The sequence below is a fragment of the Bombina bombina genome, chromosome 4, assembly GCF_027579735.1.
Source record: "Bombina bombina isolate aBomBom1 chromosome 4, aBomBom1.pri, whole genome shotgun sequence".
Lineage (NCBI taxonomy): Eukaryota > Metazoa > Chordata > Amphibia > Anura > Bombinatoridae > Bombina > Bombina bombina.
In genome coordinates this window covers 1,054,159,944-1,054,178,361 of record NC_069502.1, presented here as the reverse complement: position 1 = coordinate 1,054,178,361, position 18,418 = coordinate 1,054,159,944, and the positions used below count along the sequence as shown (strand labels likewise).

The window sequence follows — 18,418 nt, the reverse complement described above, 5'->3', positions numbered from 1 at the left end:
ATGCATGTATGTATATACAATGCACTTTTGCACATGCTCAGTAGGAGCTGGAGCCTCAAAATGTGTGTGTATAAAAGGATGTGCACGTTTTGATATATATTGGAAAGTTTTTTAAATCGCCTGCTTTATCTGAATCATGAAACTTTAATTTTGATTTGTTATTGCATTTAATAATGTAATGTAAAGTTACTTATAGAGTATTTGATGAAGCCATAATGCAGAACCATTTACGAATACTGTTTTTGTGAACTGTATTTTCTGGGATTTTGTTTTACACAGAAGCTGCTGAACAAAGTGAGTCTGGGTTATGCCGCGTGCTGTGCTGCCTACAGCCCCAATGGTGAAATGGTTACTATTGGTATGAAAAATGGAGAGTTTGTCATTCTGCTTGTAAACTCTCTAAAAGTATGGGGCAAAAAGCGAGATCGCAAGGGCGCCATCCAGGATATCAGGTACTCAAGTTTAATGTAATTATCCACCATAAAGTAATCAGAAACCTTCCAAGGTCCCTGTTTTATATCATTTAAAGTATATTTCTTCTGTTATGTGTGATCAGTCCACGGGTCATCATTACTTCTGGGATATAACTCCTCCCCAACAGGAAATGCAAGAGGATTCACCCAGCAGAGCTGCATATAGCTCCTCCCCTCTACGTCACTCCCAGTCATTCTCTTGCACCCAACGACTAGATAGGATGTGTGAGAGGACTATGGTGATTATACTTAGTTTTAAATAACTTCAATCAAAAGTTTGTTATTTTACAATAGCACCGGAGCGTGTTATTGCCTCTCTGGCAGAGTTTGAAGAAGAATCTACCAGAGTTTTTACTATGATTTTAACCGGAGTAGTTAAGATCATATTGCTGTTTCTCGGCCATCTGAGGGAGGTAAAAGCTTCAGATCAGGGGACAGCGGGCAGATGAATCTGCATTGAGGTATGTAGCAGTTTTTATTTTCTGAATGGAATTGATGAGAAAATCCTGCCATACCGTTATAATGACATGTATGTATACTCTACACTTCAGTATTCTGGGGATGGTATTTCACCGGAATTACTCTGTTAAAAGGACATTAAACCTTTTAATAGGTATTTATTATGTTAAACGTTTTTGCTGGAATGTTGAATCGTTTGCATTTTCTGAGGTACTGAGTGAATAAATGTTTGGGCATTATTTTTCCACTTGGCAGTTGCTTGTTTTAATTGTGACAGTTTCGTTTCTCTCTCACTGCTGTGTGTGAGGGGGAGGGGCCGTTTTTGGCGCTCTTTGCTACGCATCAAAAATTTCCAGTCAGTTACTCTTGTATTTCCTGCATGATCCGGTTCATCTCTAACAGAACTCAGGGGTCTTCAAACTTCTTTGGAGGGAGGTAGATTCTCTCAGCAGAGCTGTGAGACTTATATATTGACTGTGATTAAAAACGTTGCTCTGTAATTTTTATGTTTCAAATTTAATTATTGTTACTTTACTGGGAACAAACCTTTGCTAAAAGTTGTGTTGTTTTTAAGGATTGATGCTATAACTGTTTTTCAGTTCATTATTTCAACTGTCATTTAATCGTTTAGTGCTTCTTTGAGGCACAGTACGTTTTTGTTAAATAAGATTGTAACCAAGTTGCAAGTTTATTGCTAGTGTGTTAAACATGTCTGATTCAGAGGAAGATACCTGTGTCATTTGTTCCAATGCCAAGGTGGAGCCCAATAGAAATTTATGTACTAACTGTATTGATGCTACTTTAAATAAAAGCCAATCTGTACAAATTGAACAAATTTCACCAAACAGCGAGGGGAGAGTTATGCCGACTAACTCGCCTCACGTGTCAGTACCTGCATCTCCCGCCCGGGAGGTGCGTGATATTGTGGCGCCTACTACATCTGGGCGGCCATTACAGATAACATTACAAGATATGGCTACTGTTATGACTGAAGTTTTGGCTAAATAACCAGAACTAAGAGGCAAGCATGATCACTCTGGGGTGAGAACAGAGTGCGCTGATAATACTAGGGCCATGTCTGATACTGCGTCACAGCTTGCAGAGCATGAGGACGGAGAGCTTCATTCTGTGGGTGACGGTTCTGATCCAAACAGATTGGATTCAGATATTTCAAATTTTAAATTTAAATTGGAGAACCTCCGTGTATTACTAGGGGAGGTTTTAGCGGCTCTTAATGATTGTAACACTGTTGCAATACCAGAGAAATTGTGTAGGTTGGATAAATACTTTGCGGTACCGGCGAGTACTGACGTTTTTCCTATACCTAAGAGACTAACTGAAATTGTTACTAAGGAGTGGGATAGACCCGGTGTGCCGTTCTCACCCCCTCCAATATTTAGAAAGATGTTTCCAATAGACGCCACCACACGGGACTTATGGCAAACGGTCCCTAAGGTGGAGGGAGCAGTTTCTACTTTAGCTAAGCGTACCACTATCCCGGTGGAGGATAGCTGTGCTTTTTCAGATCCAATGGATAAAAAATTAGAGGGTTACCTTAAGAAAATGTTTGTTCAACAAGGTTTTATATTGCAACCCTTTGCATGCATCGCGCCGATTACGGCTGCGGCAGCATTTTGGATTGAGTCTCTGGAAGAGAACCTTAGTTCAGCTACGCTGGACGACATTACGGACAGGCTTAGAGTCCTTAAACTAGCTAATTCATTCATTTCGGAGGCCGTAGTACATTTAACCAAACTTACGGCTAAGAACTCAGGATTCGCCATTCAGGCACGTAGGGCGCTGTGGCTAAAATCCTGGTCAGCTGATGTAACTTCTAAGTCCAAATTACTTAATATACCTTTCAAGGGGCAAACTTTATTTGGGCCCGGTTTGAAAGAAATTATCGCTGACATTACAGGAGGTAAGGGCCACGCCCTGCCTCAAGACAAAGCCAAAGCTAAGGCTAGACAGTCTAATTTTCGTCCCTTTCGGAATTTCAAAGCAGGAGCAGCACCAACTTCCACTGCACCAAAACAGGAAGGAGCTGTTGCTCGTTACAGACAAGGCTGGAAACCTAACCAGTCCTGGAACAAGGGCAAGCAGGCCAGGAAACCTGCTGCTGCCCCAAAGACAGCATGAACCGAGGGCCCCCGATCCGGGACCGGATCTAGTGGGGGGCAGACTCTCTCTCTTCGCCCAGGCTTGGGCAAGAGATGTTCAGGATCCCTGGGCGCTAGAGATCATATCTCAGGGATACCTTCTAGACTTCAAATTCTCTCCCCCAAGAGGGAGATTTCATCTGTCAAGGTTGTCAACAAACCAGATAAAGAAAGAAGCGTTTCTACGCTGTGTACAAGATCTGTTATTAATGGGAGTGATCCATCCGGTTCCGCGGTCGGAACAAGGACAAGGGTTTTACTCAAACCTGTTTGTGGTTCCCAAAAAAGAGGGAACTTTCAGGCCAATCTTGGATTTAAAGATCCTAAACAAATTCCTAAGAGTTCCATCGTTCAAAATGGAAACTATTCGGACAATCTTACCCATGATCCAAAAGGGTCAGTACATGACCACAGTGGATTTAAAGGATGCTTACCTTCACATACCGATTCACAAAGATCATTACCGGTATCTAAGGTTTGCCTTCTTAGACAGGCATTACCAGTTTGTAGCTCTTCCATTCGGATTGGCTACGGCTCCAAGAATCTTCACAAAGGTTCTGGGTGCCCTTCTGGCGGTACTAAGACCGCGAGGAATTTCGGTAGCTCCGTACCTAGACGACATTCTGATACAAGCTTCAAGCTTTCAAACTGCCAAGTCTCATACAGAGTTAGTTCTGGCATTTCTAAGGTCGCATGGATGGAAAGTGAACGAAAAGAAGAGTTCTCTCTTTCCTCTCACAAGAGTTCCATTCTTGGGGACTCTTATAGATTCTGTAGAAATGAAGATTTATCTGACAGAAGACAGATTAACAAAGCTTCTAAATGCATGCCGTGTCCTTCATTCCATTCAACTCCCGTCAGTAGCTCAATGCATGGAGGTGATCGGCTTAATGGTAGCAGCAATGGACATAGTACCCTTTGCACGTCTACATCTCAGACCGCTGCAATTGTGCATGCTGAGTCAGTGGAATGGGGATTACTCAGACTTGTCCCCTACTCTGAATCTGGATCAAGAGACCAGAAACTCTCTTCTATGGTGGCTTTCTCGGCCACATCTGTCCAGGGGGATGCCATTCAGCAGGCCGGACTGGACAATTGTAACAACAGACGCCAGCCTACTAGGTTGGGGCGCTGTCTGGAATTCTCTGAAGGCTCAGGGACAATGGAATCAGGAGGAAAGTCTCCTGCCAATAAACATTCTGGAATTGAGAGCAGTTCTCCATGCCCTTCTGGCTTGGCCCCAGTTAAAAACTCGGGGGTTCATCAGGTTTCAGTCGGACAACATCACGACTGTAGCTTACATCAACCATCAAGGAGGGACAAGAAGCTCCCTAGCAATGATGGAAGTATCAAAGATAATTCGCTGGGCAGAGTCTCACTCTTGCCACCTGTCAGCAATCCACATCCCGGGAGTGGAAAACTGGGAGGCGGATTTCTTGAGTCGCCAGACTTTTCATCCGGGGGAGTGGGAACTTCATCCGGAGGTCTTTGCCCAAATACTTCGACGTTGGGGCAAACCAGAGATAGATCTCATGGCGTCTCGCCAGAACGCCAAACTTCCTCGCTACGGGTCCAGATCCAGGGATCCGGGAGCGGTTCTGATAGATGCTTTGACAGCACCTTGGAACTTCGGGATGGCTTATGTGTTTCCACCCTTCCCGCTGCTTCCTCGATTGATTGCCAAAATCAAACAGGAGAGAGCATCAGTGATTCTAATAGCGCCTGCATGGCCACGCAGGACTTGGTATGCAGATCTAGTGGACATGTCATCCTGTCCGCCTTGGTCTCTACCTCTAAGACAGGACCTTCTGATACAGGGTCCATTCAAACATCAAAATCTAACTTCTCTGAAGCTGACTGCTTGGAAATTGAACGCTTGATTTTATCAAAACGTGGTTTTTCTGAGTCGGTTATTGATACCCTGATACAGGCTAGGAAGCCTGTTACCAGAAGGATTTACCATAAGATATGGCGTAAATACCTATACTGGTGCGAATCCAAAGGTTACTCCTGGAGTAAGGTTAGGATTCCTAGGATATTGTCCTTTCTACAAGAAGGTTTAGAAAAGGGTTTATCGGCTAGCTCATTAAAGGGACAGATCTCAGCTCTGTCCATCTTGTTACACAGGCGTCTGTCAGAAAATCCAGACGTCCAGGCCTTTTGTCAGGCTTTAGCTAGGATCAAGCCTGTGTTTAAAACTGTTGCTCCGCCATGGAGTTTAAACCTTGTTCTTAACGTTCTACAAGGAGTTCCGTTTGAACCCCTTCATTCCATTGATATAAAGTTGTTATCTTGGAAAGTGTTATTTTTAATGGCTATTTCTTCGGCTCGGAGAGTCTCTGAGTTATCAGCTTTACATTGTGATTCTCCTTATTTGATTTTTCATTCAGATAAGGTAGTTCTGCGTACAAAACCTGGGTTCTTACCTAAGGTAGTCACTAACAGGAACATCAATCAAGAGATCGTGGTGCCTTCCCTGTGCCCAAATCCTTCTTCAAAGAAGGAACGTCTTCTACACAATCTGGATGTAGTTTGTGCCCTCAAGTTCTACTTGCAGGCAACTAAGGATTTTCGACAAACGTCTTCCCTGTTTGTCGTGTACTCTGGTCAGAGGAGAGGTCATAAGGCTTCGGCTACCTCTCTCTCCTTCTGGCTTCGTAGCATAATTCGTTTAGCCTATGAGACTGCTGGACAGCAGCCTCCTGAAAGAATTACAGCTCATTCTACTAGAGCTGTGGCTTCCACTTGGGCCTTTAAGAATGAGGCCTCTGTTGAACAGATTTGCAAGGCTGCAACTTGGTCTTCGCTTCATACTTTTTCCAAATTTTACAAATTTGACACTTTTGCTTCTTCGGAGGCTATTTTTGGGAGAAAGGTTCTTCAGGCAGTGGTTCCTTCTGTATAATGAGCCTGCCTATCCCTCCCGTCATCCGTGTACTTTTGCTTTGGTATTGGTATCCCAGAAGTAATGATGACCCGTGGACTGATCACACATAACAGAAGAAAACATAATTTATGCTTACCTGATAAATTCCTTTCTTCTGTTGTGTGATCAGTCCACGGCCCGCCCTGTTTTTTAAGGCAGGTAAATATCTTTTAAATTATACTCCAGTCACCACTTCACCCTTGGTTTCTCCTTTCTCGTTGATTCTTGGTCGAATGACTGGGAGTGACGTAGAGGGGAGGAGCTATATGCAGCTCTGCTGGGTGAATCCTCTTGCATTTCCTGTTGGGGAGGAGTTATATCCCAGAAGTAATGATGACCCGTGGACTGATCACACAACAGAAGAAAGGAATTTATCAGGTAAGCATAAATTATGTTTTAAACAAGGGGGCAAGTGTTCATTAATGTCAATGCTTGGCTGTGTGATCCAGATACTGTCAACTCTTTTTAGGCAAGAATTTTTGATGTTTAATAAAACTACTTTCCTAAGGGGAACCTTTATTCCTAAAATAAAATTAGTAAGCAACATTTAGGGTTAGATTACAAGTGGCCTTGTTAGCGCAGGTCACGATAACAAATTTTGTGCCCGTGCTAACTTGTGCTTGTATTACACACAAAAACACCCACCAAACACAACATAAATACATTAAAATAAAGTGTTACACTCATATATACAGTATCTCACAAAAGTGAGTAAACCCCTCACATTTTTGTAAATATTTTATTATATATTTTCATGTGACAACACTGAAGAAATTACACTTTGCTACAATGTAAAGTAGTGAGTGTACAGCCTGTATAACAGTGTAAATTTGCTATCCCCTCAAAATAACTCAAGACACAGCCTTTGATGTCTAAACCCTTGGCAACAAAAGTGAGTACACCCCTACATGGTAATGTCCAAATTGGGACAAATGTGTCAATATTTTATGTGGCCACCATTATTTTCCAGCACTGCCTTAACCCTCTTGGGCATGGAGTTCACCAGAGCTTCACAGGTTGCCACTGGAGTCCTCTTCTACTCCTCCATGACAACATCACGGAGCTGGTGAATGTTAGAGACCTTGCGCTCCCCCACCTTCTGTTAAAGGGTGCCCCACAAATGCTCAATAGGGTTTAGGTCTGGAGACATGCTTGGCCGGTCCATCACCTTTACCTTCTTTAGCAAAGTAGGGGTCGTCTTGGAGGTGTGTTTGGGGTCGTTATCATGTTGGAATGCGGCCCAGTCTCCGAAGGGAAGGGATCATGCTGTGCTTCAGTATGTCACAGTACATGTTGGCATTCATGGTTACCTCAATGAGCTGTAGCTCCCCAGTGCCGACAGCACTTATGCAGGCCCAGACCATGACACTCCCACCACCATGCTTGACTGTAGGCAAGACACTTTTATCTTTGTACTCCTCACCTGGTTGCCGCCACACACGCTTGACACCATCTGAACAAAATAGGTTTATCTTGGTCTCATCGGATCACAGGACATGGTTCCAGTAATCCATGTCCTTAGTCTGCTTGTCTTCAGCAAACTGTTTGCGGGCTTTCTTGTGCATCATCTTTAGAATAGGCTTCCTTCTAGGCCGACACCCATGCAGACCAATTTGATGCAGTTTGAAGTGTATGGTCTGAGCACTGACAGGCTGACTCCACACCCCTTCAAGCTCTGCAGCAATGCTGGCAGCACTCATATGTCTATTTCCCAAAGACAACCTCTGGATATGATGCTGAGCACGTGCACTGAACTTCTTTTTTTGACCATGGCGAGGCCTGTTCTACATTGAACCTGTCCTGTGAAACTGCTGTATGGTCTTTCCCACCGTGCTGCAGCTCAGTTTCTGGGTCTTTCCAATCTTCTTATAGCCTAGGCTTTTATGTAGAGCAACAATTCTTTTTTTTCAGACCCTCAGAGAGTTCTTTGCCATGAGGTGCCATGTTGAACTTCCAGTGCCAGTATGAGAGAGTGTGAGAACGATAACACCAAATTTAACACACCTGCTTCCCATTCACACCTGAGACCCTGTAACACTGACGAGTCACTTGACACCGGGGAGGGAAAATTACTAATTGGTCCCAATTTGGACATTTCCACTTAGGGGTGTACTCACTTTTGTTGCCAACGGTTTAGACATTAATGGCTGTGTGTTGTGTTATTTTGAGGGGACAGCAAATTTACATTGTTGTACAGGCTGTACACTCACTACTTTACATTGTAACAAAGTGTCATTTCTTCAGTCTTGTCAAATGTAAAGATATAATAAAATATTTACAAAAATGTGAGGGGTGTCCTCATTTTTGTGGGATACTGTATGTATATATATATATATATATATATATATATAAATGACCACTAAAAGGGGCCAGTGGTATGAGTTTCTTTACGGTACTGCCCCTTTTAGACATAGGTGCGATAACAGACAAACAATGCAGGTTTTATTGTACAGGAAACTGGAAACAGGATTAGGCAGCAGCAATGCTAACACCAGAGCTAGAGTCATATATAGTGTCCACTCTAGGGCCAGGAAAAGGAGACCCATTTTGGGGCCGAGGACTGGAATGCCGACTTATGGGTTGAAGACAGGAGTGCCCACTTGGGCTTGGGTACTGGAGCAGGATACCAGTTCTTGGCCGACGCCCTCTGCTAGACTAGGGTTCTGGATCAGGATAGCGGTGCATGGCAGATATATATATATGTGTGTGTGTATATAAATATATATATATTCATTCATGTAGTTTTATAGGTATATATTAAAAAAACATAATTTATGTAAGAACTTACCTGATAAATTCATTTCTTTCATATTAACAAGAGTCCATGAGCTAGTGACGTATGGGATATACATTCCTACCAGGAGGGGCAAAGTTTCCCAAACCTTAAAATGCCTATAAATACACCCCTCACCACACCCACAAATCAGTTTAACGAATAGCCAAGAAGTGGGGTGATAAGAAAAAAAGTGCGAAGCATATAAAATAAGGAATTGGAATAATTGTGCTTTATACAAAAAAATCATAACCACCACAAAAAAGGGTGGGCCTCATGGACTCTTGTTAATATGAAAGAAATGAATTTATCAGGTAAGTTCTTACATAAATTATGTTTTCTTTCATGTAATTAACAAGAGTCCATGAGCTAGTGACGTATGGGATAATGACTACCCAAGATGTGGATCTTTCCACACAAGTCACTAGAGAGGGAGGGATAAAATAAAGACAGCCAATTCCTGCTGAAAAGAATCCACACCCAAAATAAAGTTTAACAAAAAACATAAGCAGAAGATTCAAACTGAAACCGCTGCCTGAAGAACTTTTCTACCAAAAACTGCTTCAGAAGAAGAAAATACATCAAAATGGTAGAATTTAGTAAAAGTATGCAAAGAGGACCAAGTTGCTGCTTTGCAGATCTGGTCAACCGAAGCTTCATTCCTAAACGCCCAGGAAGTAGATACTGACCTAGTAGAATGAGCTGTAATTCTCTGAGGCGGAATTTTACCAGACTCAACATAGGCAAGATGAATTAAAGATTTCAACCAAGATGCCAAAGAAATGGCAGAAGCTTTCTGGCCTTTCCTAGAACCGGAAAAGATAACAAATAGACTAGAAGTCTTACAGAAAGATTTCGTAGCTTCAACATAATATTTCAAAGCTCTAACAACATCCAAAGAATGCAACGATTTCTCCTTAGAATTCTTAGGATTAGGACATAATGAAGGAACCACAATTTCTCTACTAATGTTGTTGGAATTCACAACTTTAGGTAAAATTCAAAAGAAGTTCGCAACACCGCCTTATCCTGATGAAGAATCAGAAAAGGAGACTCACAAGAAAGAGCAGATAATTCAGAAACTCTTCTGGCAGAAGAGATGGCCAAAAGGAACAAAACTTTCCAAGAAAGTAATTTAATATCCAATGAATGCATAGGTTCAAAAGGAGGAGCTTGAAGAGCCCCCAGAACCAAATTCAAACTCCAAGGAGGAGAAATTGACTTAATGACAGGCTTTATACGAACCAAAGCTTGTACAAAACAATGAATATCAGGAAGAATAGCAATCGTTCTGTGAAAAAGAACAGAAAGAGCAGAGATTTGACCTTTCAAGGAACTTGCGGACAAACCCTTATCTAAACCATCCTGAAGAAATTGTAATATTCTCGGTATTCTAAAAGAATGCCAAGAAAAATGATGAGAAAGACACCAAGAAATATAAGTCTTCCAGACTCTATAATATATCTCTCTGGATACAGATTTACGAGCCTGTAACATAGTATTAATCACAGAGTCAGAGAAACCTCTTTGACCAAGAATCAAGCGTTCAATCTCCATACCTTTAAATTTAAGGATTTCAGATCCTGATGGAAAAAAGGACCTTGAGACAAAAGGTCTGGTCTTAACGGAAGAGTCCACGGTTGGCAAGAGGCCATCCGGACAAGATCCGCATACCAAAACCTGTGAGGCCATGCCGGAGCTACCAGCAGAACAAACGAGCATTCCTTCAGAATCTTGGAGATTACTCTTGGAAGAAGAACTAGAGGCGGAAAGATATAGGCAGGATGATACTTCCAAGGAAGTGAAAATGCATCCACTGCCTCCGCCTGAGGATCCCGGGATCTGGACAGATACCTGGGAAGTTTCTTGTTTAGATGAGAAGCCATCAGATCTATTTCTGGAAGTTCCCACATTTGAACAATCTGAAGAAATACCTCTGGGTGAAGAGACCATTCGCCCGGATGCAACGTTTGGCGACTGAGATAATCCGCTTTCCAATTGTCCATACCTGGGATATAAACCGCAGAGATTAGACAGGAGCTGGATTCCGCCCAAACCAAAATTCGAGATACTTCTTTCATAGCCAGAGGACTGTGAGTCCCTCCTTGATGATTGATGTATGCCACAGTTGTGACATTGTCTTATCTGAAAACAATGAACAACTCTCTCTTCAGAAGAGGCCAAGACTGAAGAGCTCTGAAAATTGCACGGAGTTCCAAAATATTGATCGGAAATCTCACCTCCTGAGATTCCCAAACCCCTTGTGCCGTCAGATACCCCCACACAGCTCCCCAACCTGTAAGACTTGTATCTGTTGAGATTATAGTCCAGGTCGGAAGAACAAAGAAGCCCCCTGAACTAAACGATGGTGATCTGTCCACCATGTCAGAGAGTGTCGTAAAATCGGTTTAAAGATATTAATTGAGATATCTTTGAGTAATCCCTGCACCATTGGTTCAGCATACAGAGCTGAAGAGGTCGCATGTGAAAACGAGCAAAGGAGATCGCATCTGATGCGGCAGTCCTAAGACCCAACATTTCCATGCATAAGGCTACCAAAGGGAATGATTGTGACTGAAGGTTTTGACAAGCTGATATCAATGTTAAACTTCTCTTGTCTGACAAGGACAGAGTCATAGACACTGAATTTATCTAGAAACCTAAAAAGGTTACCCTTGTCTGAGGAATCAATGAACTGATTGGTAAATTGATCCTCCAACCATGAACTTGAAGAAACAACACAAGTCGATTCGTATGAGATTCTTCGAAAATGAGAAGACTGAGCAAGTACCAAGATATCGTCCAAATAAGGAAATACCAAAACCCTATTCTCTGAATACAGAAAGAAGGGCACCGAGAACCTTTGAAAAAAATTCTTGGAACTGAGGCTAGGCCAAACAGTAGAGCCACAAAACTGGTAATGCTTGTCTAAAAAGAGAATCTCAGACACTAAAAGTGATCTGGATGAATCGGAATATGCAGATACACATCCTGTAAATCTATTGTAGACATATAATGCCCTTGCTAAACAAAAGGCAGGATAGTCCTACAGTAACCATCTTGAATGTTGGTATCCTAACATAACGATTCAATAATGATAGATCCAGAACTGGTCTGAAGGAATTGACCTTCTCTGGTACAATGAAGAGATAAAATAAAACCCCAGCCCCTGTTCCAGAACTGGAACTGGCATAAATACTCCAGCCAACTCTAGATCTGAAACACATTTCAGAAATGCTGAGCCTTGCTGTGTCAACTGGGACACGGGAAAGAAAAGAATCTCTTAGCAGGAGGCCTTAACTTGAAGCCAATTCTGTACCTTTCTGAAACAATGTTTCTGAAACCAGAGATTAAGAACGGAATTGATCCAAATTTCTTTGAAGAAAACGTAATCTGCCCCATACCAGCCGAGCTGGAATAAGGGCCGCACCTTCATAGATACTTAGGAGCTGGCTATAGGTTTCTATAAGGCTTGGATATATTCCAAACTGGAAATAGTTTCCAAACTGATACCGCTCCTGAGGATGAAGGATCAGGCTTTTGTTCCTTGTTGTGAGGAAAGGAACGAAATGATTATTTACCCTGGAAAGAAAGGGAAAGCAAAGTTGACTTAGAAGACATGTCAGCATTCCAAGTTTAATCCATAAAGCTTTTCTAGCTAAAATAGCTAGAGACATATACCTGACATCAACTCTAATGATATCAAAAGATGGTATCACCAATAAAATTATTAGCATGTTATAGAATAATAATAATGCTATAAAATTATGATCTGTTACTTGTTGCGCTAAAGCTTCTAACCAAAAAGTTGAAGCTGCAGCAACATCCGCTAAAAATATAGCAGGTCTAAGAAGATTACCTGAACATAAGTAAGCTTTTCTTAGAAAGGATTCAATTTTCCTATCTAAAGGATCCTTAAATGAAGTACTATCTGCCATAGGAATAGTAGTACATTAGCAGGAGTAGAGACAGCCCCATAACCTTAGGGATTTTTGTCCCAAAAAACTCTAATCTGTCAGATGGCACAGGATATAATTTGCTTAAACGTCTAGAAGGAGTAAATAAATTACCCAAATTATTCCATTCCCTGGAAATTACTTCAGAAATAGCATCAGGGAGATAAAACACTTCTGGAATAACTACAGGAGATTTAAAAAACCTTATTTAAACGTTTACATTTAGTATCAAGAGGACCAGAATCCTCTATTTCTAATGCAAATAACACTTCTTTAAGTAAAGAACGAATAAATTCCATCTTGAACAAATACAAAGATTTATCAGCATCAACCTCTGAGACAGAAACCTCTGAACCAGAAGAACCATTATCAGTATCAGAATGATGATGTTCATTTAAAAATTCATCTGAAAAAAAGAGAAGTTTTAAAAGACTTTTATGTATACTAGAAGGAGAAATAACAGACATAGCCTTCTTAATGGATTTAAAAAATAAAATCTCTTATGTTATCAGGAACACTCTGAAAATTAAATGTTGACGGACAGCAACAGGTAATGTAACAGTACTAAAGGAAATTTTATCTGCATTAATAAGTTTGACATGACATGCAATACAAATAACAGCTGGAGAAACAGATACCAAAAGTTTATAGCAGACTTAGCTTGGTAGCTCCAGCACTGTGCAGTGATTTTCCTGTAGTATCTTCTGACTCAGTTGCAACGTGGAACATCTTGCAATATGTAAAAGAAAAAAACAACATATAAAGCAAAATTGATCAAATTCCTTAAATGACAGTTTCAGGAATGGGAAAAAAATGCCAAAGAACAAGCTTCTAGCAACCAGAAGCAATGAAAAAATAAGACTTAAATAATGTGGAGACAAAAGCGACGCCCTTATTTTTTAGCGCCAAAAAAGACGCCCACATTATTTGGCGCCTAAATGCTTTTGGCGCCAAAAATGACGCCACATCCGGAACGCCGACATCTTTGACGCAAAATAACGTCAAAAAAATGACGCAACTTCCGGCGACACGTATGACGCCGGAAACGGAAAAGAATTTTTGCGCCAAAAAAGTCTGCGCCAAGAATGACGCAATAAAATGAAGCATTTTCAGCCCCCGCGAGCCTAACAGCCCACAGGGAAAAAAGTCAAATTTTTGAGGTAAGAAAAAATATGATAATTCAATGCATAATCCCAAATATGAAACTGATTGTCTGGAAATAAGGAAAGTTGAACATTCTGAGTCAAGGCAAATAAATGTTTGAATACATATATTTAGAACTTTATAAATAAAGTGCCCAACCATAGCTTAGAGTGTCACAGAAAATAAGACTTACTTACCCCAGGACACTCATCTACATGTTTGTAGAAAGCCAAACCAGTACTGAAACGAGAATCAGTAGAGGAAATGGTAAATATAAGAGTATATCGTCGATCTGAAAAGGGAGGTAAGAGATGAATCTCTACGACCGATAACAGAGAACCTTATGAAATAGACCCCGTAGAAGGAGATCACTGCATTCAATAGGCAATACTCTCTTCACATCCCTCTGACATTCACTGCACGCTGAGAGGAAAACCGGGCTCCAACTTGCTGCGGAGCGCATATCAACGTAGAATCTAGCACAAACTTACTTCACCACCTCCCTTGGAGGCAAAGTTTGTAAAACTGATTTGTGGGTGTGGTGAGGGGTGTATTTATAGGCATTTTAAGGTTTGGGAAACTTTGCCCCTCCTGGTAGGAATGTATATCCCATACGTCACTAGCTCATGGACTCTTGTTAATTACATGAAAGAAAAATCATTTTAGTTTTTTCCCATTCAATTCTATCTTTTTTACTTTTTACTGACGCTAACCAGCGGTGTTTGCGTGTGAGCAAAAGTGCTAAATAGTACTTCACTTGTAATCTAGCCCTTAAAGTTTATTTTTTTAATTGACTTTTTTTTATTTAAATTTGATTTTAAATTAAAAATTCATGTCATGGGTGAAAATGGAAACAACTACACATCTTAGATATTTTCTAAATGAAAAGGATAAAAATAGTTTTTAACAATTAACGCTAAGCTTGCAGGAAATTAATGTTTGTGATGAAATAATTCCTTAACTCGCTGACGTAGAAAACACCCACAGGGGTATTGGTAGTTAGAGAAAAGCCTGACAAGATATTTTATTTTTCTTTTAAAGCACATACCGCTAGATTTGGAGTTTTGTCGGTAACGACCCGAAAAACTAACGCCGGCTTTTTTCTGGCCGCACCAAAAAAATAACTCTGGTATTGAGAGTCCACATAAAGGCTGCGTTAGGCTCCAAAAAAGGAGCGTAGAGCATTTTTAACGCAGCTTCAACTCTCAATACCAGAGTTGCTTACGGACGCGGCCAGCCTCAAAAACGTGCTCGTGCACGATTCCCCCATAGGAAACAATGGGGCTGTTTGAGCTGAAAAAAAACCTAACACCTGCAAAAAAGCCGCGTTCAGCTCTTAACGTAGCCCCATTGTTTGCTATGCGGTAACCCTTCCTACGTCTGCACTTAACACTCTAACATGTACCCCGAGTCTAAACACCCCTAACCTTACACTTATTAACCCCTATTCTGCCGCCCCCGCTATCGCTGACCCCTGCATATTATTATTAACCCCTAATCTGCCGCTCCGTAAACCGCCGCTACTTACATTATCCCTATGTACCCCTAATCTGCTGCCCTAACATCGCCGACCCCTATATTATATTTATTAACCCCTAATCTGCCCCCCACAACGTCGCCTCCACCTGCCTACTATAATAAAGTTATTAACCCCTAATCCGCTATTTTAGGATTTATATTTATTTTACAGGTAACTTTGTATTTATTTTAACCAGGTACAATAGCTATTAAATAGTTAAGAACTATTTAATAGCTAAAATAGTTAAAATAATTACAAATTTACCTGTAAAAGAAATCCTAACCTAAGTTACAAATAAACCTAACACTACACTATCAATAAATAAATTAAATAAAATACCTACAATTACCTACAATTAACCTAACACTACACTATCAATAAATTAATTAAATACAATTGCTACAAATAAATACAATTAAATAAACTAGCTAAAGTACAAAAAATAAAAAAATATTTACAAACATAAGAAAAATATTACAACAATTTTAAACTAATTACACCTACTCTAAGCCCCCTAATAAAATAACAAAGCCCCCCCAAAATAAAAATATGCCCTACCCTATTCTAAATTACTAAAGTTCAAAGCTCTTTTACCTTACCAGCCCTGAACAGGGCCCTTTGCGGGGCATGCCCCAAGAAATACAGCTCTTTTGCCTGTAAAAAAAACATACAATACCCAAGCCCCCCAACATTACAACCCACCACCCACATACCCCTAATCTAACCCAAACCCCCCTTAAATAAACCTAACACTAAGCCCCTGAAGATCATCCTACCTTGTCTTCACCATACCAGGTTCACCGATCGGTCCAGAAGAGCTCCTCCAATGTCCTGATCCAAGCCCAAGCGGGGGGCTGAAGAGGTCCATGATCCGGCTGAAGTCTTCATCCAAGCGGGGCAGAAGAGGTCTTCCATCCGATTGAAGTCTTCATCCAAGCGGCATCCATCCGGAGCGAAGCGGCAGCATCCTGAAGACCTCCACCGCGGAACATCCATCCTGGCCGACGACTGAACGACGAATGACGGTTCCTTTAAATGACGTCATCCAAGATGGCGTCCCTCGAATTCCGATTGGCTGATAGGATTCTATCAGCCAATCAGAATTAAGGTAGGAATATTCTGATTGGCTGATGGAATCAGCCAATCAGAATCAAGTTCAATCCGATTGGCTGATCCGATCAGCCACTCAGATTGAGCTCGCATTCTATTGGCTGTTCCGATCAGCCAATAGAATGCAAGCTCAATCTGATTGGCTGATTGGATCAGCCAATCGGATTGAACTTGATTCTGATTGGCTGATTCCATCAGCCAATCAGAATATTCCTACCTTAATTCCGATTGGCTGATAGAATCTTATCAGCCAATCGGAATTCGAGGGACGCCATCTTGGATGACGTCATTTAAAGGAACCGTCATTCGTCGTTCAGTCGTCGGCCAGGATGGATGTTCCGCGGTGGAGGTCTTCAGGATGCTGCCGCTTCGCTCCGGATGGATGCCGCTTGGATGAAGACTTCAATCGGATGGAAGACCTCTTCTGCCCCGCTTGGATGAAGACTTCAGCCGGATCATGGACCTCTTCAGCCCCCCGCTTGGGCTTGGATCAGGACATCGGAGGAGCTCTTCTGGACCGATCGGTGAACCTGGTATGGTGAAGACAAGGTAGGATGATCTTCAGGGGCTTAGTGTTAGGTTTATTTAAGGGGGGTTTGGGTTAGATTAGGGGTATGTGGGTGGTGGGTTGTAATGTTGGGGGGCTTGGGTATTGTATGTTTTTTTTAACAGGCAAAAGAGCTGTATTTCTTGGGGCATGCCCTGCAAAGGGCCCTGTTCAGGGCTGGTAAGGTAAAAGAGCTTTGAACTTTAGTAATTTAGAATAGGGTAGGGCATATTTTTATTTTGGGGGGCTTTGTTATTTTATTAGGGGGCTTAGAGTAGGTGTAATTAGTTTAAAATTGTTATATTTTTCTTATGTTTGTAAATATTTTTTTATTTTTTTTAACTTAGTTCTTTTTTATTTTTTGTACTTTAGCTAGTTTATTTAATTGTATTTATTTGTAGCAATTGTATTTAATTAATTTATTGATAGTGTAGTGTTAGGTTAATTGTAGGTAATTGTAGGTATTTTATTTAATTTATTTATTGATAGTGTAGTGTTAGGTTTATTTGTAACTTAGGTTAGGATTTCTTTTACAGGTAAATTTGTAATTATTTTAACTATTTTAGCTATTAAATAGTTCTTAACTATTTAATAGCTATTGTACCTGGTTAAAATAAATACAAAGTTACCTGTAAAATAAATATAAATCCTAAAATAGCTATAATATAATTTATATTGTAGCTATATTAGGGTTTATTTTACAGGTAAGTATTTAGCTTTAAATAGGAATAATTTATTTAATAAGAGTTAATTAATTTCGTTAGATTTAAATTATATTTAACTTAGGGGGGTGTTAGTATTAGGGTTAGACTTAGCTTTAGGGGTTAATACATTTATTAGAATAGCGGCGAGATTCAGTCGGCAGATTAGGGGTTAATAATTGAAGTTAGGTGTCGGCGATGTTAGGGAGGGCAGATTAGGGGTTAATACTATTTATGATAGGGTTAGTGAGGCAGATTAGGGGTTAATAACTTTATTATAGTAGTGCTCAGGTCCGGTCGGCAGATTAGGGGTTAATAAGTGTAGGCAGGTGGAGGCGACGTTGAGGGGGGCAGATTAGGGGTTAATAAATATAATATAGGGGTCGGCGGTGTTAGGGGCAGCAGATTAGGGGTACATAAGTATAACGTAGGTGGCGGTCGGCAGATTAGGGGTTAAAAAAAAAATTCGAGTGTCGGCGATGTGGGGGGACCTCGGTTTAGGGGTACATAGGTAGTTTATGGGTGTTAGTGTACTTTAGAGTACAGTAGTTAAGAGCTTTAGAAACCGGCGTTAGCCCAGAAAGCTCTTAACTACTGACTTTTTTCCTGCGGCTGGAGTTTTGTCGTTAGATGTCTAACGCTCACTTCAGAA

The 18,418-nt window shown here is 41.0% G+C and overlaps 1 protein-coding gene across 1 annotated transcript in view; it reads left to right on the top strand.

The window, feature by feature from the left end:
• The window catches only part of EML6 (EMAP like 6), a 540,560-nt gene that overhangs the window by 471,536 nt on the left and 50,606 nt on the right, over nucleotides 1-18,418 (top strand). The window contains exon 40 of the mRNA XM_053712691.1: nucleotides 280-452. Coding sequence (XP_053568666.1) covers nucleotides 280-452 — 173 coding nt within the window. The remainder of the gene's footprint in view (nucleotides 1-279; nucleotides 453-18,418) is intronic.